Raw genomic sequence first — 24,747 nt, forward strand, 5'->3', positions numbered from 1 at the left:
CCGGTAAACGGAGCACCTTGAGGAAACCCACGCAGACAGGAGGAGAACATACAAACTACTTACTGACCATGCAGGATTCAAAACTTGGTCGCTGTAACAGTGTCGTGCTGCTCTTTTTAAAATTTGAAACCCAAGGTTTCTCATTGGTCCAAAACTTCATGACTGTCAGCAAGGATGCCAAAGTTGTTCACACACACAAAAAACACCAAATCATGTGAAGGTTCATTAAGAATCGTGTTAAATTTATTTATGTAATACATTGTAGAAAGCCATTCTTAAAGCTACATCTGTACAACCCATATTACCACTGAGAGTGCATCTCAGTATATACATCGGTTTCGAGCATGACCCCATGAAGGTGCGTACTCTGCCACAGGAGTATGCAAGTTACAGGGTCTTACTAGCACAGTTACATTCTGAAAAAAGAATCCAAGGTTAATATGGGCAAAAGATCCTTAAGTGAACGACTCTGAAAATGGCACACAAACCACAGGCACAGGATCCAGCCATATTTTTTTTTATTCTGTAGCTCACAGACACTGTACAGCATCAAAGAAGATTCAGTTCAACAGCAGTTCTCTTGCAAAGGGAAAAAAAAATTGTTCCGATGTATTACCTGGAATAACCAATAAACACTACAATTACCTGCATAGTAAGCCTGCAATTTTTTTCTCCTCACTTTGCCGTCATTTCCATCCAACCCCAGCCCCACCCTCCCGAAATAAAACAAAAATAAAGAAAATACCAAACCAGCATGGTATCTGCTGAGCTGCGAAGCAGCTTCCATCGACCAAGACAAAAGCACCTACACGACCCCTACCCCTTGCAATCATTCAGCACAAATGTTAATAGCGTGTTGCAATTTAAAAAGGACTTCATAATCTGCACAAAATCACAAGATTACAATACAACTGGCTAACAACCTACATGATAAATAGCAACTGGGTAGGAGACCAAGATCATGCAGAAGGGACAGGGAATTCCTAACAATTCACAAAAAACATTCATTAATAATCATGTAGTGAAACAGTTAAAATGCTCATCGAGAATACATTATTTTGATTCTGAATTTTCGCTTCTTCCAGTTCAGGCATCTACTTGTGTTACAGCACAGCTGTTCAAAAAAGGCGAGAATGAGCAGAACAATGGTACACCGAGTGTCTCGGGCAAACTGCACACCACACGGTACGGGTTATCGTATGCTGTCCAGCTTGGGAGATTAGACTACCGTTCAGGACAAGCACCCTTTAGTTTTGCATTTGTTCAAAGAACTTGTAAGTGGGGTTCTCGTAACCGTTTTGCTGCATCTTGGAGAGGTGGCGTTCCTCTGGGGTTACAGCAGCGTCAACCTGCAGCGGGGAAAGAGAACGTTCGCTGAGTGTGCGGAAAATAATGGAAGCAGACTGATGCCTGTCTTGGACTGCCAGTTATAGCTATTTGCTTATTGCTTCCTGATGTTTCCTACACATTCCAACAGATACTGGAATGATAACAAAATGCATTCTCAAACTCAGCATCAGAGATACTGGCCTGAACATCAATTGTTCCACCTTTCAGGCCCGAAACATCAGTAATAATATCTCTACTATAGATATTGTGAGACCAGCCGAGTTCCTCCAGCATTTTTGTGTTTTTACGACAATCACAGCATCTGTGGACTTTCGTGTTTCAGCCCCTACTTCTATCTGGTTTCACGATTTCCATCTTTGTTCTCTTTAACTTTTCCTCCCTCTCAATGGTCTCCACCTCTCCCTCCTTCTGTTCAATAACTATCACCTCAATCTTCTCCCCCTCTCCCTGCCCCCATGATACAACTTGTCACCCGCTTCCTTTTAATCTTGATAAAGGGTCTGATCTGAAATGTTTACTGGCTATTTCTACCCAAGGATGCTGCCTGACTCTGGGTCCCTCCAGCTTGATCATCTGAGAGACTGAACAGTACTCCCATCCCATAACACCAACACCTTGTCACAAAGTACTGAGTTTAAGTCTCTCACTACCAATCACCATCATTACCCTGCTCTTTGCAATCATCCTCACAAGGCAAGAGGTTTCAAAGACTGCTGGCAGGCAACTTGGCAAAAGTATCACAATCTTTGTTGGTCAGAGCAAAGAAGGCAAAGGTCGGAATGTGATGTCGTAACTTTACAAACCACTGGTTAGGCCATATAAGTGAAGCAAGCAAGTCCGCAGATACTGCAATTGTAGTTAGTTCACAAAAATGCTGGAGTAACTCAGCCAGTCCAACAGCATCCATAGGAGGCCTGAGCCCATCTTCAAGGTAATACGCTGCTGCTGTGTACAGGGATAGAGCACGGAACTTCACACTGCTTCTGTGTGTAGAGAGAGTGCATTCCCAACACGCCGCTGCTGTGAACAGGGATGGAGCAGTGAACAATGTGCTACCGTGTACAATGATATAGCACAGAGATTCTAAATGATGGTTCTCATCTGCATTCACTTATTCAAGCTTCTAGTAGTGTCCCTGGAGACGCCTGTTAATAACATGAAAATGTGTTACTCAGTTCTGTGCTCAGCCATGTTGAAAGAGCTGCGGTAGATTCCCTGCTCTAAGTACAGATGGCTGACCTCAGCTGAAATGGCTGCAAGTGGGAGGGGCAAGGGAGTGAAAATAGGCACCGTAATTGACAGGACTCCAGTTTTAGGCAGAAGGTTTGGCTGATAAATAGGAATGAGAAAACTTTGACCGGTAAAAGCCTGAGCTCTTCCCCCTCATTTCTATCACATCTCGGTGACTTGTTGGCGCAGCAGGTAAATCTGCTGCCTCATAGCCCCAGTGAACTGGGTCCAATCTGTGAGCTTTGGACCAGTGCAGGTGAGGTTAGCATGTTCTCCTTGTGGACACATGACCCTCTCTCCTTCTACCCAGATACTCTGGTTTCCTTCTACATCCCAAGAAGCATTGGTTGGCAGATGAGTAAAAATGCAGTAGTGCTGGAAGAACTCAGCAGGTCTCGCAGCATCCACAGGAGGTAAAGATACATAACTGGCATTTAGTTGGCAAGGGAATAGGTGGGGAAAATGGAGCAAGCATGGATTTGATGGGCTGAATTGGCTTCCTTCTGTGCTGTAAAGCGGTCATTCTCAATGGGATCCCTACGGCTCCCTGAGGGGAAGAGCACATTTCAGTAAAAGCCTAATTTTATTTTCACCTCACGTAACAAATAGTTTTTGTGTTTTTTTTAAATGCAGTCGGTAGGAGAGAAGTACAGAAGAAACAAAAACGACCACATCACAGGGAAGGGGCCCATAAATTTCGAGTAGAGTCCTAAGGGAAAGCTAAAGCCAAAACAAGGTTGTAAATAGCCGATGTTAAAAAAAATCTGGCAACTCTATGGAAGATAACAGCAGATATTTAGCAAGTCAAGTGAGCCATTTGTGTGTTGGATGCTCAGTGCAGGCATGTAGGGTGGCCAAATAGCAATGCCCCAAACATGATATCTTGCTGGGTGACACTTGAAACATGGTGTAAAGCACCAGAGGATTTCTAGTGGATACGAACCTAGAAAACTAGACTTGGGTTTGCTGCTTGTTTCTTGACTTTCAGAGACCAGGGTTTAGTTAGCCACTGAAAAATGTTCTCTTCCCTCTATAGGAAGACCCCTGCTGCAAAGCATGGATGTAAAGAGGGAAAGTCACTGCGAGTGTGACAAGCTGCATCTCATCCCTGCATTTCATGCACACGGCACCACTGCCAACCCTGCACTGCAGGTTTGCACAGAGCACCCTGGAAGCCACAACACAGCAACAGTTTCTGAGCTGAGATGAGCAATGAGAATTTCTAGGACAAATCACTTGCATGACGCACATGAAAAATGTGCACTCCGGCCTGACATCAGACAGTGACAGCTGAGTAATCAATCAAAACCCCAGAGAGGTTGGGGGAAGAAGGATGCTGATGGAGAAAAAGAATAAACGCGAATATAATGAGTATGATTCCAAGGCTTACTCGGACTTAAGTGGCTGATTAATTACTTGCCTCAACAACCCCATGATGGATAGATGTATACTGCTTCTTCTTCAGCATGACCAGAGTTATGACAATCACCGTTGCTATGACAACACCTCCAACCATGAGACCAATGATAGCTCCTTTATTTGATCCAACATCCTCTGGGAAAAACACCTACAAAGACACATAAATATAACCCAAATCCAACACTTCCGGCATCGCATTCACGAAGCAGTGCCTTAGCTTACCACTTTACCCAGAGAAATATCAGTGACGAGCTTTATACTGAGTGCAGAATTTTACAATTCCCTGTATGTGTGCCAGTCATATATTGAAAATGCAGCTCTTTATATCATTAGTAAAATTGCAGCTTGTCTGTTTCATTAATACACTTAATCCTGTCCTTTGAGAATTATGGCATTTCACAAAACTGTATCACTACAACTGATTTGATAAGTCTTGTGCATGCATATACATTTCTTAACGCTGCCTCGAAATTCAATTACTGTAATGCAGATGGCAGATGTTTCTTTTTTAAATTTGTGAAGCACTCACTGAGAGGCAATCATCATTTAGCTGCGGAAGATGCGCGCCTCTCTCATTGATTGCCCCTTTGAATGTCAACCTATTTGTCAATCTTCCATATTAATTTTAAGCCAACACAATAGCCAGATTACATTTGCTCCCAAGGACAATTCCAAATTCTGAGCCACAGGCTCCTGGAGACTGGACTTGCACCAGGCTGAGGGCTGCTGGAGACTGGCTTGTGGGAACCAGGATTCAAGAGGGTGCTGAGGGCAAGAAGGGCTCCTGAAGCAAGTGTCAGTACTGAAAGATTACTGATTGTAAAGGAGGTTCAGATCTAGGAGCTCAGGTTCGCCGATCGGCTGTGGGAGCACTGAAGGTGAATCCGCGGACACTTTGGTGCCTCTAACGGGACTCTCGTTTTTCTTATTGTTGGGCATGCCAGTGGCGCCTCTGTGTGTCTTACGGCACGCAAAAAGGTGACTAATTTTGTGTATTATTATGTTGTTTAGTAAAATTCAGACAAAATTTTGTATATTAGTATGTGACAATAAAAGAAACGAATCCAAAATTGACAGTTAAACAAGAAAGTCTGAAGATACTGGGGTTGAGTGCAATACCCAATCGTGCTGGGAAGCTCAGCAGGCCATGCAGCATTTATTGGAAGGAAAGGGTATCCAATAAGAATTTTTAAAAAAGGCACCTGAAATAAAAAGGTGGGGAGAGGATTTAATAAATGAAAGGTCAACCCACGGTTTGTGACTGGTTCCAATAAACAGTTTGAAAAGCGTCCAGCTCTGCAAACCAGAACCACCACAGTTAAGGACTAGAGGAAGCAACATTGTAAACTCATTACTCCTATGTAGCTGCACATCTTGAAAACAACAAGGATGCAAGTGGAAAATGCACATTTCAAGGCTACTTCTTCCTTTGAGCTAATCTAACTTGAACATTAATCTCTTCAATTTCAAGTAATCTGCTCCCCATTTAATCCCTTTCTCCTTTCTTATCCACAGTCCCTTCAAACACCCCCTTCTTTCCACCCTGTCCCAAAACCCTGCATCCACTTCCACCATTCCTTCTGGCAGCCTGTTCGAGGTGCATACCACTCTATGTATTTAAAAAAAAAACCCCATCTCCTTTAAACTTTGGCCCTCTCACCTTCATGCCCTCTAGTATGTGAAAATGTTATCCTTGGCAAAAAAGATTCTATGTACCTTATCAATGCCTCAATTTTGTGACCTTCTAACAGATCTCTCCTCAGCCTTTGACACTCCAAAAAAAAACCAAGGTTGTCCTACCTCTCCTTACAACTCATATCCTCCAATCTAGGCAGTATCCCATTAAATCTCCTCTGTACTCTCCAAGACCTTCACATCCTAACTGTAATGGGGCAACCGATACAAGTGCAGTCTAACCAAAATTCTCATTTTCCATTCGTTGAGCTTAATTATATATTTGCCTTGAATACAAGTCAATTTGCAGCAGAACTGAATGTATTAACTTTTGTCTCTCCAAATGTGTGTCTAATTCCCCAATTTATTCCCTTGGCATTTGCATTGACAGTGTAAAGGCAGGCAATAGATTTGATCTGGGCTCTCTCTGGGTTACTATTAAACAAGATGATGTTACACACCAAGCTTTCTATCATTCTGCTGGTTTACTGATGATTGGTGTTTGTTCCATTCCACAATTGATCTTGGTGTGTTCATGACACTAACTGGAATGCTTTGAAAGGATGTAGGCACTTTTACTGTAAATCACAAATGGCCTCCACAACAGTGTTTAATTGGGGAATGTCAAGATCCTCAGTATGTGGAAGAGGTGATAATGCTTCAATGTTGGGAGGAGACAGGGAAGAAACTTTGAGTTGCTGCAGTGGATGTGAGGCATGGATTACAAGTTTGGAGAGAAACACAACTCTGATTGCAGTCAAAAATGCTGCTAGCAAAACACAGAAATGCTGGAGGAACTCAACCAGTCTCACAGCATCCATAGGAGGTGAAGATATATTATCGATGTTTGGGGCATACCTTGAAGGAAGGGCTCAGGCCAGAAACGTCGGTAATATATCTTCATCTCCTATGGGCGCTGCGAGACCAACCGAGTTCCTCCAGCATTTCTGGGTATTGATAACAAAGTTTGGTGGCTGGGACGTGGGTCAAATTATCATTGTGTTTAACAGTAACTCATTTTGTTCCGAGTGGTATTAGCCTTCACCAGTTGCAATGTCCATCATGGTACATAATCCGTCAACACCCCTTGCTTAACAGTCACACGATTCACTCATTCATTTGCACATGTCACAAAGTAACCAAGTTCATTTCTAACCAAGTATCCATCTATCACAAGGACAGAGCAGTTGAAACTGTACTTTGCAAAACTGCATATCATCTGAAAAGAAAAAAAGCAAGGGGGAAATAAAACCAGAGGCCGGGTGCTTGAAATATATGCCTGCATCTCCAGAGTTACAAGTGCCTAGTGAAAATGAGAATAGAAGGTGCACGATTCTTAATTTACAAAGACGTTTTGTTCGTCTGCAGTTTAGCACTGACAAAGCAATTTCAGGATTAGGCTGGCTTGATAGGAGGAGTCCCTTAAAACCTGTAAAATTACTCTAACACCTTATAGATATTTCACGAACACTCATGTTATAAATTCACTCACCAGCTTTTGATGATGCACCTCATACCCAGAGTCCTGCTGGAATTCAGTTTCCATCTTTACTTCGGCTATTTCCTCCATCTTTATGCCAGTGAGTCCAGATCCTGAGTACAATACAGAGCCATTTAGGAGTTTTCTTTCTCTCGGAAGTAAACCTAATACAGATCATGCGGCTGAGTTCTATGCCAAGTTACTTAACTGATGGATGCTACAAATGGCCTCAATTCCAAGGCTAGGGAAGAGAAAATGATTTGTCAGCTAAGCAAGTATTCAGACTCGAGGGTGCAAGAGACAGGCAAGGGATGTGGTGAAGTCAAGAGAGGTAGAAATCCCAATTACACATTGAAAAGACACTAAAGTGACCCCTGTCTTGGCTGACCACATCAAGAATTCCTTCCAACTTATTTGGGCATTTCATCTTAGCTATTAAGAGCAGGCTGTGCAGTTTATAAGTGGAAACAAAGGAGAAAGTATTAAACCACACAAAATCAGCATTAGTCAAAAGCCAAGCCTACGGATACCTGGTCGAGTGGTAAGTCCTCTGTCTGGTGCTGGTCGTGCGTCAACGGGTTCAACTGGGCATGGTTATTGAGGAAAAAGAAACAAAAGAGCAAGTAAAAAAATCAGCAAACTGGCGAGGGAGACAAATTAGCAGCAACAAAAGGAAGCACGAGCAGTGCATTGAGGCCTTTCCAACAACCAACAATTCAAACAGCTGGCATCGTGACGTGGCTGGGAAACTGGAACATTAACCTGCGCAGTGGTCGTCTTGCACATGCCTTGCTCATCCAAAAGCACAATGCAGTGCAAACTGGACGTTTCAATTAACCGTGCACCCATGATGAGTGCAAAAGGAAGAAAATAAGGAGGCTCCTTGGTTTAAAAAAAAATTAGTTGGTAGTTGCAGATGTAAAATTTCACCACAAATAGGGTCTGCAAGATTTTATATTTTAAAACAGAGTGAAAGGCAAGCAAGAATCAAGCTCATGTAACCTTGGGGCATTCACAACAGTGCCGGAGAAACTCAGTAGGTCCTGTAGCGGGCAAGGATACATAACCAATGTTTCGGGCCTGAGTCCTTCGTCAAGTTGAGTAAAAAAAAGACAGGTACATGGATGCGAGAGGAATGGAGGGCTAAGGACTGGATGCAGGTCAGTGAGACTAGGCAAAAAAAAAGTTCAGCACAGACTAGAAGGGGTCTGTTTCTGTGCTGTAATGTAGGTGCGTGAATAAAATGGTGGAGGGAGGAGGGAAGAAGGGGCAGGGGAAGGAACATAGGCTAACTACTTTGTCTCTCTCCTGTGGATGCTGCAGGATATACTGAATTTCTCCAGCACTTTTGTGTATTTACGACAAACACAGTGTCTGCAGACGTTCTTGTTTCACTGAAACCTTAGGAATTGTTATGTGTAGAAAATAAATCAAATTTCACAAAGTTCTAAAGGTTGAACATGCACTTGAAGGTGGCTCATTTATCAAGTGACAGAACAAAGTTCGTTAACAGCTTGAGAAACTCTAAAACTGCAGATGCTGGAATATTGAGTGAACAGAGAGGCTGGAGGGACTCAGCAGGTCAGGCAGCATCCATGGAGGGAAACGTTGGTCCACGTTTAACTTTGGGAGTCTATCTCGATGAAGAATCCCGATCCAAAACGCTGACTGTGTGTGTCTCTCCATGGATGCTGCCTGACCCTTGGTCCATCCAACCACCACTCTTTATTTCCTTAAACAGCTTGCAGGGGTTCAAAGGAAGGAATTCTTCCAAACATGGCATTTTATGGAAGTGATCTGGAGGCTGTAGAGAAAATATATAAAGCTTGAAAACTGATTATGGGGAGATATGATGGGAAGTGTGGGAGGAGGGGCTCCTATAGAGATGCAAGTGAGGTGGTAGGAAAATTAAAAAGAGTACAGAAATCTAGTAAAGTATGAATGAGGATCAACTTGGTTGAGAGTAAAGCTAAAATAAAAAACATAAATGAGGAAAAGTTTTTGAAATCAAAACGAAGGAAAATTCAAGAGTCACCGTTTGCAAGGTGTGCTACAAAATTCTGGTCTTGGTGAGGAGAGGAACTGACAAAGAGGAACTGGTCTGCAGGAGGAGTCTATCTGTGAGTAACCCACTGATAATTATGGGTCCAATCCTTGTGATCAATCTTACTGTTTAATTGTTGACCCCCACCCCCTTGCCTTTTTTTTGGCCCTTTCTTCAGCCTCCATTGTATTGTGGAAGAAACTGAGATGGGAGAGAAAATCAGAATCAGGTTTATTGTCGTGAACACGTGCCATGAAAATATGCCAGTTCAGTTGCATTCTTAACCCTGAACAGAAACAGTACCTTCTGCTTTAAACTGTTTTGGTTCTTAGGAAAACTACCTGCTGCTACGATGGCCAAAAGCAAGCATCCCTGCAACTGCTCTGTAAAGGCAGTCAGCTGCCAATACCGTAGGAAGTGAAGGTGTGCAACCACTGTGGCGAGGTCTTTTGTGTACAAAAAAAAACTTGTCTAGAATGGGCAACATGAGCAAAAAGGATGCTCCCTGAAATGTCCGGGAAGAAAACTGCAGATGCTGGAAATCTGAAGAAAGAATCAGGGTAGGGATCATTGCAGTAAAAAGTTTCAGGTACATTCCCCTCATCACAACTGTGAAACAGATTAAAAACAAAATCACAGCAGAAATATCGCCTTCTATGTAACTTATACTTTTTAAAAAAAAAATCTTTTCCAATTTTGATGAAGACATCAAAACCTGAGACATTAACGACTTCTCTTCACAGACACAGCCTGAACCGAGTATTTCCAACATATTCTGTTTTATTATATATATATTAAATGATAATTTAGATGAAAAGCTTTTTATTCTGAACCAGTGAGTTTAGTCGACCCATAATGTAGACTGAGGGCTTTATCAAAGGAGAGATATGAAAAGTTGTTGGCAAAAGTTTGGATTCATCACTGCCAATAGGGTCCTTGTTTTTTTTTTGATCTTGTGAAAAAAGATGGGAGGGAATTGTACTGTTTATTGTCACATTTACACAATATAGTGAAAAGCTTTATCTTGCATCTTCTTCAGGCAAGTCACCCCATACAGTAGGTAGGTAGGTAGTGCAATAATAAAACAGGGTATAGCATTGCAGCAACTCAAATAAGTGCATTATCTTGTGTTACTAGGAAAAATGCAGGGTATTGAGAAAAGTACAATTAAACAGCACAGTGGTAACTTGTTTTAGCAATGAGAGGACCTTCCAGGAGACTGATAAAAGTGGCAAAGAAACTCCTGGAATCTGGAGGTTCGTGTTCTCAACCTTGTGTGTCTTTTACCTGAGGGAAGTGAGGTGGGACATCTGGGGTGGGATGGGTCCTTTAATATGTCAGTAGCTTTCCTGAGACAGTGGGAGTTATGGATGGGAGTCCATGGAGGGGAGCTTGATTTGCTGATGACCTGAGCCGCGTTTACTACTTTCTGCAATCTCTTATGGTCTTTGATGCATCCAGATAGGATCCTCTCTTTGCACATCTATAAAAACTGGTCAGAGACATTGGGGACATGCAGAATTTCCTTAAAGTTCTGAGGAAGAGCTGTTGCTGTGCTTTCATGGCCTGGTGTCAACATGAACTTTACTCCTGAAAGTGCAGACATTGTTGAAGGAGGATAGAGGACAGGTCCAAACTCATTATCAGGCTGACATAAAACCTTGCCTTCATTTCCAAATCTGCTATCCTGTCTCTTGAATAATTATGTCATTTAGAGTCAGAATGATGTATAAAATCCCATCACAGAATGCAATATACAAACATGCTGGAGAAACTCAGCCGGTCACATAGCATCCATAGGAAATAGAGGGTAACCAACGATTTGCTTCTGAGCCCTTTTTTCACTCAATCCCAGCATCTGCAGACTTTCTTGTTTAACCCCATCACACAATGAGTCTATTTGGGCCTGATGTATGTACACCAGCTGAAAAGCTGCTCATCCATCTCCCAATATTTGATCTTTTAAGGCACTTCACCTTCACCCAAATCTTCTCTAATTATTCAACTATTGCTTTAAAACTCCCAAGTAGGATGAAAATAGAAAATGGTGAAGATACTCAGCAGATCTAGTCCAAAAGTTAACTCTGTTTCTCTTCCTGTAGATATGGCCTGGGCCGCTGAAAAATTCTGGCATCAAAATTTCAGAAAATAAACATTGGGGTAGAAAGTTATGGGTTGAACATCATTACTGTCAATGTTAAGCTCAAGTTTTTAAGCATCATTTTTTTTTGCTGCATGTTCCTTTTGCCTCATCTGCATCAACTTTCTTTAGCTGTGTTTGTGGCAGATAAGTGCACGGTAGATTAGATCTATCAATTTGAATTCAGTTCAATATATCCTGCAAACCAGGATTTCATTTCCATTTAGCTAACGGAGATAAAAGTAGAACTGCATACTAAATGAGAAAGAGTGAAACAAGTATTGAATGAAAATATGTTCCAGTGAGAAAAAGACATCAGTCCTTTCACCTTTTATGGAAAGGAATTACAGCAAAAACTCCTTACACAGTGCCAGATTCAAATCTAACCATTCCGCTAACCGTGCCATACAATTAGATCAGCTGATCTTGGTTGAAGAGCTACAATGAGTCTCAGCACTTTCAGGGAACTGAAGAAATGGATGGCAGTGGAGTGACTAAATATGGGAATGACTGAGAAGCCAGAGGTTTATAGCACTGGAGGTTATTCGAGGGAGAGGCAACATCATCCAGGCATTTCACAATAAAATTCGAGTAATGACTGAGAGGTTAATTGCAGGACTAAACTAAACATGAACACCCACATTTCCATCAGAGATTTTCTTTTAAATTTGGAGATACAGCACAGAAACAGGCCCTTCTGGCCCACAAGCCCATGCCACCCAATAACACCAATTAACCTACTAACCCTGTAGGATTTCAGAAGGTGGGAGTAAATTAGAGTATCTGGAGAAAATCTACAGAGACAAGGGGAGAAACCAAAAACTCCTTACAAACAGTGCCAGATTCAAATCTGGGTCACTAGTGCTGTCATAGCGTTGCACTAACCATTCCGCTAACCATGCTGCCCAAATAGACCAGTTGATCTTGGTTGAAAGGCTACAATGAGTCTCAGCACTTTTAGGCAGTAAAAGAGAACAACGTGGGTGAAGAAATTGTTCGGGACTCCAAATCAAGTGACCTTTGCCCACCATTCGCCCCCAAATAATGTGTAGCTGTGAATTTTGTCCACAGTGGTCCAAGACTTGTTCAGTTTGTTGTAGTCAGAGAAAAGGAAGGAGAGTGAGAAAACACTTTGGGCTATGAACAGAAAGCATAGTTCATGTGCTGGTTTGTGGAGAAATTTAAAAAATACAAAGCACCAACTTCTGCAAATGGAACTATGAAGAAATATGTGCCAGATTTAGATATTTTAAAATTTATTTTATGCAATTTTTCATGAAGATTGATGAGTAATTATGGATTTTTTTCCCCAACACCAAATTAAATTCTCATCCAGTGTACTGCAACTTGATTTAAATGAGAATGAAATAATTTCACTCCAGCAGTTGGTGGTTTTACAATATTAAACATTATTTTCTTCCAACGAAAAAATGGATAGTAAAACAAGCAAAACATTTTAAATGCAATTGCAGATGTATTATTCTTGCAAAAGTAGAAAGCACATACCTGGAACACTACATTCCTGCACTTAACTATTGTCTATCTCCTACATCGTAGTGTTCAGTTCCACCTCCCTTATTGATCTATTACCTTCATTCTCTGTGTTGGCAGGGATGGATTCGATGACAAATGGGTGTGGAGGTTGAAGGTCATCCAGACTGAACTCCCCATCATCTGGTAGAAGTTCTATGGTTGTTTTTGTCTCGGATAGAGAAGGGACCAGCGCATCGTTTCCATAGCTAATTCGCGTGTCGCTGACCGAGTTTGCCATCATGTCATCCATGTAACTCCTCTCCCTCTGCAGCAGCTCATCTACAAGAACACAAACCGTGCTTGAGATATGCTGCAATAGCAATGACCAGACATAAGCAATTGTGTGCAGATCTCAAGAGTCATCTCCACTTAACTGCAAAGAACATTGCCTCAAATATTACCAGTTTGAACAATTTTAACTATAAGGGGGAAGGGAATACAGAAATAGTAATGATCCACTTTTATTTGTCAAGGCCTCAGTTGTTTCTGAGTCATTTATTGCATTGGGCTGAAGGGCAGCAGAGAAAAAGATCATCAGGAAGACCCCAAATTCCATTCCTTTGCTGCCAACTCAGTCATTATTTCTGCAACCTCCTCTGATAAGTTGGAAATAAATACATTTAAGAGTTGATTTTTAGACCAAACATCAGTGCAATCACAAGAATGTCAATTTTTATCTGCCATTAATACCACCTTGCTTGCCTTTAACTCTTTCTAATGCTTATTTCTGCCCCATCTGGTCGTGATCAACCAAAAGCACGGCTACCTACCTCTCTTTCGAAAATATAGACATACAGCATGGTCGGCCCACGAGCCAGTGCCACCCAATTACACCCAAATGACCTACAACCCTCATACGTTTTGAACAGTGGGATGAAATCGAGAACCCGGAGGAAACCCACACAGACACGGAGAGAACGTACAAACTCCTTACAGTGTGGAGTTCAAATCCTTCGTCCCTCGTGCTGTAACGGTGTTGCACTAACCGCTGTGCGAATCATTCCGCCCTTGTTTTGCCTCCAGTAGACTGGAGGTCATCCAATGTACTGCTGTTTGTACCTTAAGATCCACTGTACTACTTGAATGGGACCTTGTTTGTCACTGCCTTAAATTTTGGTCTTAAAACCAATTAAAAACAGTGTTGCTCCATTTCTTTACTGCTATCTCCTCCTGCTCTACAGTGTTCTTAGATTTGATCTTTCCAAGTCACCTCCTCTTGTGATCAGCCCTGTATTTAACTGTTTTGTCAGTGGTATGCAAGCCATCACCTACCAAGTATCCAAATACTGAAATTCCCTCATAATTTCTCCATTCAATTTTATTCCCTTTAGCCACTTGTTAAAAATTATATTCCTGGTCACTGCTTCCAAGATCTGATGTAGACACCTGAGAGGACAGCAGCACAGCTATTACAGTCTGGTCCACAACTCCAGCAATCCAGGTATCAGTGATGTTTGTGTGGATTTTACATGTTTTCCCTGTGACCGTGTGGTTTGTGCTGGGTGATTCAGGTTTCTCCCACATCCTAAAGATGTGTAAATTGATATGCTAATTGGCCACAGTAAACTAGGAACATTGGTGAATATCTGAGTTCCAGCAGACACATTGGGCTGAATGGCCTTGCTTCTATGTGATATGGAAATATTGGAAATCTGCAAAGGCATCTTGGTTGTGACTGTAATATTATATTGTTCTAAATGTAAGCTGTAATTGATGCAGCCTCAATCCTGATTGCAGCACACCATTTGTCTCCAGAAAGAAATCTTTGTTAATAAGCACAAGGGTTGTGCAATGTGGTGAACTCTCCAATTGTTTACTGCTTTAAAAGGAACATCAGTCCTCTGAGTCAGTTTTTAAAAATTTGAGAAATCCAGCACGGTAACAGGCCCTTTCGGCCCAAGTGCCTGTTCCGCCCAATTTACCTAATGTGGTGAATCTCTGCTGGGCTGTCAGTCTTCCCTTCGGCAAGCCTTGCCTTACTAACATTGGCTGTGCATCATCTCTACTGTTAAGGACACTCCCCTTGGGTATCACTGTGTATGCACCCATTGTCTTCCATTATTGTACCATGAGTTTCTGCTAATAAAAGTCATGATTATTGTTTGCCTACATTGTCTTTGTCTACTTCGTCAACTGGCACTTCACCTAGAACCCCGGTTCATTTTGAAGAGTGGGAGGAAACCCACGCAGAAACGGGGAGAAAGTGCAAACTCCTTACTGGAACCCCAGTTGTTGATGCTGTACCAGTGTTGCGTGAACCACTGTGCCAGCATTCAAAAATAAGAACACTTCTTTGTCAGGAGCAGAAAGGCTGCTGGTCTTGGCACCTTTCACTGCTGCTAAACACGACTTGCTCAGACTTTTATTTGCCGCTACTATCGAGGAGCAACCTGCTGGAATGCATTAAAATTGGCCTCAGCAGTTAATTGTTAAACTGTACATGACATTCAAACCTAACGGAAAATCAGTCCTCTGAATATTATAGCAGAAGGCTCCACAATAAGGACAATACTTGGTCGGGAGCAGAAAGGCAATGTAGAACTGTTCACCTCTCAGGAATGTCAGGGAGAGGATTAATAAATCAGAAAACAAATGCAAGGTCAGTGTGAAAAGAATTAATGGATGCTCACAATGTGAGAGTCAGAAACCACAGACTCCCATATATTAACAAGCTGACATGTACAGACAGAGGAAGTATTGCATTTGGACTGTGCAGCTTCTCAGATGAGAAACTAAATATTACTCCAGTTGGCTGGAATATTTTCCATCGATGGCCTTTTACTGAAACATGGAAAGGTTAGAAATGAGACAAGTTGCAGAGAAGTACAGGGTGAGAGGGGTGGAAGGGATGATGTAGAGGAGAGAATGAAAAAGGTCAGGACACCAAGGGTGAGGGGCTGGCTGAAAGAGGGTACTTCAGATGCATCCAGGTGAAAATGAATGAAATATAGAATTTAAGGACAGATTTTAAAAAGATCAGCATAAATGTGCTACAGATCTAATTTTTCCTTCTTTGATTCTATTCTTCCTTTCCTCATCCCTGTCCGTACCTACTTATATCGGTGACACTTCAGACTTCCTTCACTAACAATTTCCATTTCTCTTGTTCTTCATCTAACTTTCACATTGAACATCCCGTATCTCCACTCTTCTGGGATTGTCTGAGAATGACACAGATATGTAGTGAAAAGGTATGGGGAGGCACCAATACCTTTAAGCCAAAAGTCCTGCAAAAAGTAGTTGGCACAGCCCAGAACATCACAGGCAAAATTTTCCCCACCATCGAGAAAATCTACATGGAACGTTATCATCGGAGAGCAGCAACAATGATCAAGGATCCACACCATCCAGGACAAGCTTTGTTCTCGCTGCTGCCATCAGGAAAGAGTTATAGGTGCTACAAAACTTGTATCACCAAGTTCAGGAACAGTTGCAACACCTCCACCATAGTCTCAACAAAAACTCAATCAAGACTCATTTAAGGACTCTTACTTTTCACATTATGTTTTACTGATTTTTTTTCTGTATTGCACAGTAAGTTTTTACTTCTTTCTTCATTTAAAATTCTCTCTTTTGAATACAGTATTTAGCACTACTGATAGAAATTCTGTCTGGCCTGCAGGAAAACAAGAATCTCAGGGTTGTATGTGTTATCGTGTATGTACTCTGGCAATAAATCTGAACTTTAAACTTTGCTTCTTCCTTGGACAGAGGTCCAATCAGTGCTCTTCCACCAACAACTTCCTTCACCTGGGAGTTCACACAATGAACACCTTCTTGGGCAATAACAATGGCACAAATTTTATTTGTCTCCTTCTTTGCCTAACTCCTCCAGGTACAATTCTTCCTTATAATTAGATTTACTCTCACTAGCTGCGATGACAGATTAAAATGTCAATTCAAATCTCTTCACAAACACCGTCTCACTTGTCAAGTATTTTCAACTCCTGTTCTTACTACAATGTGAAAACCACCTGTCCTTCCCTGTACATGTATACAAGTAGAGGTTGTCATTATTTAACTGAAAGATATTTTGGAAAATTCTGAAAATTTTACTTCATTTAAATAAATAACAATGAATTCAGTAAAGCAATTCCTCTCCTTTCAGATTGAATTTACTATAATCAAGTGAAAGATTTTTTTTTAAAAGCAGAGAAATATTTGAATGACCCCTAAAGATTTTGTTTAAATTTGATCTTTGCTGGACTTGAGGAAAGATAGTGGAGGTGATGGTTTAAAAGCATTGTCCTTTTATCTGGCTTGCCAGAGTTGACATAATTAGCGTATTTGCAATTCTTTGTCTCCAAAAAGCAGATCTTTAGAAAAAGCATCCTTGCTAGAGTCTGATCGCCATGTTGAATTGAAAAGAAAACCTCAAGGGTTTTGAGTTTTTGATTTTAATCAATATTCTACTGAAGCCAGACATTTACAATATTGTAATTGCAAAGGGAAACATTACAACCTCATTGCAGCAATCTACCCATTGAGATTTTTCTTAGCTCAGCACTAAGCTCAAAACAGAATTAACATTTCAACATTAGAAATACAATCCAATATTATTGCTGTAAGCAACAATAGTCTCTCCCATCACAGCTAATACCTATTGGCACAATGGTTACAAATTTTGAGCATGAATATAATCAGAACACCTCTCTCGTGAAAAAAGTGGAATATATTTGCCTGTATTAAAAATACAAGCTGCACTTAGTGCTGTCATGTCATTGGCTTAAAGCATATTCAAGATGAGGCGACAGATAAATAAGGTGCTCACACAAACAATTTTTGCTGTATACCAAGAAATGGGGCGATGTTCTTATGGAAGCCAAATATTTAGTGATTTAAAGACCTGGCAGAACCTCATTAATTTTACTTAATGTTCCTCTAAAAGGATTTTATTGATTGGATCTGCCACAGTTGGTATTTTAGCTTCAACTTAAAGTGGTGCTAAACTTCAGTCAATACAGTGCTGTGGTCTGGGTGTTTTCACAAGGCTTCTAAATTTTCTTGATTTAAAATATCAAGAGATATTGCACTAAAGACTGCAGATTCTAGAATCAGGAGTAAATGAGAAACAATCTGCCGGAAGAACTCTGTGATCTGTCGGAGAAAAAAAAAGGTTAACGTTTTGGGCCAGAACCCTTTACCATCTTTTGCTCTAATTGCCCCTACTAGCCTATCATCCAAAGGACTTTGTCTGCTTCCCAAACCCTTTGTCCTATCTATTTGTCCACAACCCTCTCTGAGACTTACAATCAATGTTTCATCTTCTTGTCAAGGAATCTCTGGCCTGAAACACTAATTCAAGGTGGTGCTGAGCATTTTCCACATTACCTGGTTTTACAGCATTAAAAAAAAAATCATACCAACTTCATCCTGAATTTCTTCTGCAACCGACGGAACTTTATAAAGCAGCGAGAGGCTCTGGTTCATGCGCTCATCAATCACATGCAGGTGAGTCATTACCTGTAAAGGAAAAATGGAAGTTGGACATTTTTAATCCATGCTGCAGTTGGAAATAGGAAAGGAGAGGGTAGAGAGGGAGTTGGAGTGATAATGAGACTTGAGGAAAGATAGTAGAAGTGATGGTTTAAAAGCATTGTCCTTTTATCTGGCTTGCAGGAGGATACAAGTATCCAGTCATTTGAATTTTTATTTTGTGAATTTTAGAAAACATCTTCAGTTCCATGACTAGTTGTAATAATAAACAAAGTGAGAATTATTTTACTGAAAAAGATTCTCTAAGGTGGACAGCATCTTTTTGAATTTAAGTTTGTAAGTGATTAAGGAGTGTGTGATTGAGGAGGCATGAGAGTTAAACCCATCAAAGAAGATTGAGGAATTAACGAGACCAAATGTTGGACACCCCAAGATTATTGGCATACAGATCAGGTATTTCAAAATGTGTTGCTCTTCCAGACCTTTGTAGGTGACAAAGAGGTCCCTACAAAGCATAAGATTGCAAAATACTCCTACTTTTGAAATAAAAAGTATGACAAATCAGCCATTTTGCCAATACATAACCGGTTAATTGCAAGAATTTATCAGTAGCATTGCAATCTGTCATTTGGTAAATTAATGATCAACAGTTACAGTAGATTTGACAAATCTATTTGACATTGAAGATGTTTCTAGCAATAAATTTAGCACAGATTTATTTAGGAAGGGATAGGGAATAAAATGGCAGGATGGAATCGTGAAGTGCCAAAGGAATCACTGTCACATCTCAACTATTCATAATTTAATGTTGCTCTGAGTCAAGGATTTAGATGAGAAGACCAAATGTACTGCATTGAAGTACTGCTGACGATGCTGGATGAGAAAGCAAGCAGGAAAGGAAATGTACAAAAGCTCCAAATATTATTTAAGATTGGATGAGAGAGGAGATAGAATAGAAAGTGGGGAAAATATGAAATTATACACTTTGGCAGGAAGAATGGAAAAGCAGATGTCTTTTTGAAGATAGTTGGTGGAATTCAGGAGGTTCTCGATGGCGCTTTATATAAAATGGAGGAAATTAACATGCAAAACATAGATAGTGTGAAAACACATAATATACATTATTAGCTTTTGTTGTAGAGGGTGTTTAAATTAGACAATGACCATAATTCATACAAATTGGATGTAGGGAAAGAGCACTCTTCTGCTTGGCTATGGCAAGAGCATGTACAGTATATCTATATTACCTCAGAGAAAACATTTCTCATTTGCTAAAACTGATAAGCTCAATCAGAGAACATTCTTCTTGTAGCATAACTTGTATACATGTTCTCCAATTTTATGGGATTTCCATTCATGATGAAACAGTGATTCTCTGGGCCACGGCCATACACAATACATTTCTCACAAATGCAGCACATGATAATCACATATATACATAGAAATATATGAAATAGACATGTATTTATGTATTTCCATGTAGGGGAGACCCAAGGTTACAGGATACCTGCTCAGAGTAGCAATAGTAGAAATTTCAGAACTATTTGGCTTATAAAAGCCACTCGTTCTCTTGCTTCCCCCCCCCCCCCCCCACCCTAAATGAAAGCAGTTTTATACAATGTGGTATGGACAGGAGATATACATGTCTGTCTAAAAGCAACAACCTGTATTACAATAGAAGTCTCTGGGTGAAGTCCAAGGTACATCTAAACATTAAACTACCATAAAATGTTCAATCATTCCACTCTGGGTAGCCCACTGCTGTCATTATATTCCTTCCCTTTATCCTCTTGTTGCCACAGATTTTCAAAGAAAATATGACAGCACTGATTTAGGATAATGCAGCTTATGAATGCAATGGAAGACAAAAACAGTTTTCAAGCTACCCAAATCATGAACTTGCACAGAGATGGGTATTGATACGCATCAACCTCACTCTCACTCTCCTCCATTCCCCACACCCATTTTCCTGAGTTGGACATGCAGTCTCCCCCTCTACTATACACTTTTAAATAGCTCCGCTCATAAAAAGGGAATTGAGAAGGATCAAAAGATAGGAAAAGGACCATATCCAAGTCAATGAAAATTCTGTTTGGATAACATACCCTGTGACAGTAACTTGTTTAGTCTTGCATTTTTTCGAAGTTACCTGGACCAAATTTATATATTCTTCAAGAGATTTTTTTTAAAAGTTTCAATCTGCAAAGGAGATTCATTCAGCTATTATTTTCAGCCTCTTACTTGTGACTTGATCTGAGCCGCCTTTTCAGGGTCAACCGCACGGACGTGGTCGAAGTGTTTCAAGGTATGCTGCCTGTCTTTTTGCTCAGCACGGCTATACTTCTTCAGTGCATTAAGAACGTGTCGGGGCTAGAATGAAAATGAGGAATTATTCTCGTAGAAAACGTTTTTTTTCTGCACAAATTAGCACAAACTAACACTTTAGCATTCAATTGCATGCATTTAATACTTTTAATCATTATTCAGACTGTTAACATTTAATGAAGTAAGTTCTGATTTAGATTCCAGAGAACTCATTTAACTGCTGTGCTGCACCTTGTTACCCAGGGACAGCTGAAATCAATCTCTTTTAATTTACCCTCAGTACTTTTTGGTCTGCAGAGGATCAAAGTCCACCCTTCCCCCATCATTTCTCATTTTTTTTCTCTTTTACTCTCCCACCTGTATCCTCTCATCTTTAAGCTGTTAGCCTGCGCTTCTCTCCCTGCCCCTTCCTCCCTTTTTATTCAGGCGCCGACTTGGTTTTTGTGCATACCGAGATGAAGGGCTCATTGCTGAAACATCGGTTATTCTTTACTTCCTGGTTTCCCCAGCACTTTTGTACACTGCGCTACAATTACAGTGTCTTCAGACTTTCACGTTTTAAAACACAAACCAACAATTTCCATCCTTTCCCTGAGGGAATGCACAGAAAGAAAATGCAAACAGACAAGCCCAAATTCCCGAAATACCAAATAAAACTTAGCTAGGTCAGGAAGGAAAATAAAATAAGTGTTTTATGGATTGACATTCTCTTTCATCTGAAAATTTATTCATCTTTTTTTCTCCTCCAATACAAAAGCATCATCTCTGGAAGCCATATTCTGAAACAACCACCAATCTACTCTCAAGGAAATCTATATCAATTTTGTGGATGATAATAAAGTGTAGATAGTGAAGACAGGTGCCAAAAATTGTACCAGGGTATTGATCGATTGGGCAGGTGGGCAGAGGAATGGTTGATGAAACTTGATACAGAGAAATAGGAGGTGTTACATTTTGGAAGGTTTGACACGGGTTGAACCAACATAGAGAATGGGAGGGATCTGGAGACTGTTGTAGAGCAGAGGGATCTCGGGGTACAGGGACACAGTGGTGCCATAAGTAGATAAGGTGGTCAAAAAAGCTTTTGACACATTGGTCTTTATCATCCTAAGTCGTGAGTAGGGAATTTGGGAGGTAATGTTGCAGATGTACAAGACATTGGTGAGGCCCCATTTGGAGTACTGTACTCAGTTTTCATTATTGTGCTGCGAGAAAGATGTCAGGCTGGAGACTGTGCAGAGGTTTTATGAGGATGTTACCAAGACAGGGGCCTGAGCTATAAGGAGGGGTTGAACACAGTAGGGCTTTATTCCTTGCAGCACAGGAGGATGAGTAGTGACTTCAAAGGTGTACATAATCGTGAGAGGAATAGGTCAAGTGAACACATGGAATCTTTTTCCCCAGAGTTAGAGAGTTGGTAACTAGAGGACATGCGTTTAAGGTGAGGGAGCAGAGATTTAACAGAAACCTGAGGGATTTTTTTTATAAACAGGGGAATGCACTGCTAGAGGAGGTGATTGGGGCAGTCACTATTGCAACGTTTAAGAAACATATGGATGGATACATGGATAGGATGTGTTTAGAGGAATATGGGTGAAACACAGGCAGGACAAGTATGGGTGGGACCTTTTTGTCAGTGCAGCTGTAGGGACGGTTTCCATGTAGTATGACTATCAATAAGCTTGGCCCCAATATTACTAGACCTTTTCTTTCCTTTTACTGCTCCACAAGACTGACCCCCTTTTATCAGGAGTCTTGAAACTCAACCAAGAATTCATGAAGAAACTATATCCTACTGTTTTGTTACAGATTAGCATTCTTCCTTTAAGTTCAACCTTAAAAGGACACACCAGGTCATTTCACTGGGCAAAGACAAACTTCTAAATAGCAGGATGACATTTCATCACTTAATTTGTTTAAATTATTTCCAAAAAGTACAAGTTAAAAGTTTCTGTTCTTTAAAACTTGTTGCCCTTGGCTGTCTTCAGCAAGCATTGCAATAGGTCCCTCTTACCCTAACCCTCACTTACCCGTGGAGGGTCTGCCTGGAGTGCAGCAAGGTAATTCTCCAGTGCAATACGACGTCTGTCATTCAGCATGGCCTCCACTCTTGCCATGTGGGTCTCCACCAACTGCTGCCTTTCACTTGCTGCTTCCTGCTCTAGTGATTCCACCATCTCCTGGAAACGCTTGAATATCACAAAACGTTCTCAATAAAATGTCAATGACTTCCCATTTATCAATTCAAAAAAGGTCGTAAACTACAGGCAGTGATTTACAGCAACAATCCAGGCTGCAAGGTTTAACATACAAAGGTGCAATCGCATCATGCTGGTTTATGATGCATGAATGCAGAATAAATATCAATTATTTCAAGTGTTAAAATGAGCCATACATTTATTTTTCTTTCAAAATCTAGAACCAGGCTTTAAAATAAAAAAACAATGCTTACCCAAACTCAAACTGTGCACCAAGGATAAGCAAAAGAACCCCATTTACCTGAATGACAGCTTTTTTATCAGCTTTGGGTAGATTTTTAGCTTGGCGCTCAGCTTCTTCCCATTCCCTCATTATCTAAAAAGCAATCATGCACTTAAGAAATGTTTTACAACTTCAATTTCTCAAAACTTTAAAGGGGGATGGATTACAATTTTTGTGCAAACACAATGGATGCAGTTCATTTGCCTCAATACAAACATGCTAAAGTTGGTGACAAAATTGGTTAAACAAGTTATCCTACAAATGCCTAGCAAGCAGCACTAATAATCCAATCAAAGATGTATTAAATTGGAGATTACAAAGCAAAACAAGATACCTTTGACATGCGTTCTCGATGCTTGGCTTCCAACCTCTCCTTAGCTTTCTGAAAATAAGCATGCTCGTTTTCATCACCAGGAGTTTCGAGATATTTGTCAACAGCATCTGGAGTGCTGGCAGCTGTTGTGGGAACTAAAGGCACAAGTGACAAAGGTTTATTTCCCCCCACAAGGAAGTATTTAAAACTTGCGCTCAAATCCTGACTTTTCATATCAGTGTCATGTAGTGGGAGGCTCTTACACTCATCATTCTGCACAAGGTAAAAAGGGACAGGTTTCCTTTATGATTCGTCTCTGAGCCCCTCTTTCACTTACAAATTTTTGTTGCAGAATTTCTTTGTCCTATTTGGCTAGGGCTTGGCATTCCACTGGAATGTTCATTTCTCCTTTGCTCCTAATTCATTCTCATATTAATTCTGCCATATACTGATCCAGCATTGAAAGGGAGACACCACTCAATACCTCTGGAATTCTGTACTTCCCTCAATTTTCCTGTCTAATCCTTTTATGATGTTCTTGATGCTTTTCTTGGCAACACTGACATTGTGACCAAAAACACTCTGCTCAGATGAATTTGTTCCAAAGAACTAGAATAATTTTGTGCCCTCGTGATTTGATCTACACTTCGTTCAGTTGCAGAGTCTTGACCCGAGATGCCAACTGCCCCTCTGCCTCCCAAGACCCTGTCTGACCCACTGATGACCGTCAGGTGCCAGCATCTGCAGACCCTTGTCCTTCCATGGAACTACGTAAGTGGCTTGCCTCACTAAAAACACAGTTTCTTCTTCTTTCAGCACGAGGACATACACTGTCCACTGTGGGGTACAGTTTGAATGCAAGGTTCGGAGTATCTTTATTTCCCTGATCGATACATTTGCATCCTACACTCCTGGAATTTATGGCTGACTGCCATCAGAAAAGCAATGCTTCAGGTCAGATTCATCATTAAAAGCACAACATCAATACAGACCGTTTGGGGTAAAAATAAGTGACAACTGGCAATGACTCAAAATAAAAAGTCATCTTATGGTTTTGGCTGATGAGCTGCCCTGAAGCAAAACAAAGCCAAAACCCTTTTGGATTGGAGAAAGACAGATTGCACACATACTGTGGAAGCAGATATAGTTCACGAAATAGTGGATCTAACACCCCCATTGCTAAATTGGAGATACACAGACTGCCGATGTTAAATGTGCAGCTAAACACAATTGCTCGAGGAATTCAGCAGGTCCAGTAACATCAGTGGAAGAAAAAGAATAGTCAATGTTTCTTTCCTCGCTGAAATCCTTCAAGACACAAT

The 24,747-nt window shown here is 40.8% G+C and overlaps 1 protein-coding gene across 4 annotated transcripts in view; it reads right to left on the reverse strand.

Annotated features, from left to right (window-relative positions):
• Positions 1-221: 221 nt before the first annotated feature.
• Positions 222-24,747, reverse strand: part of LOC138738565 (amyloid-beta precursor protein-like) — a 138,821-nt gene continuing 114,295 nt past the window's right edge. For 2 of the 4 annotated variants that reach the window (XM_069889013.1, XM_069889011.1), the window contains 10 exons: positions 23,447-23,580; positions 23,131-23,205; positions 22,662-22,820; positions 20,548-20,676; positions 18,234-18,333; positions 12,928-13,149; positions 7,684-7,737; positions 7,166-7,266; positions 4,001-4,147; positions 222-1,349 (listed from right to left, as the gene is read on the reverse strand). In XM_069889013.1, the coding sequence (XP_069745114.1) occupies positions 1,248-1,349; positions 4,001-4,147; positions 7,166-7,266; positions 7,684-7,737; positions 12,928-13,149; positions 18,234-18,333; positions 20,548-20,676; positions 22,662-22,820; positions 23,131-23,205; positions 23,447-23,580 (1,223 nt within the window). In that variant the 3' untranslated portion in view covers positions 222-1,247. The remainder of the gene's footprint in view (positions 1,350-4,000; positions 4,148-7,165; positions 7,267-7,683; positions 7,738-12,927; positions 13,150-18,233; positions 18,334-20,547; positions 20,677-22,661; positions 22,821-23,130; positions 23,206-23,446; positions 23,581-24,747) is intronic. The other 2 variants (XM_069889014.1, XM_069889012.1) reach the window with 1 other exon arrangement.

The sequence above is a fragment of the Narcine bancroftii genome, chromosome 7 (assembly GCF_036971445.1).
Source record: "Narcine bancroftii isolate sNarBan1 chromosome 7, sNarBan1.hap1, whole genome shotgun sequence".
NCBI classification, from domain to species: domain Eukaryota; kingdom Metazoa; phylum Chordata; class Chondrichthyes; order Torpediniformes; family Narcinidae; genus Narcine; species Narcine bancroftii.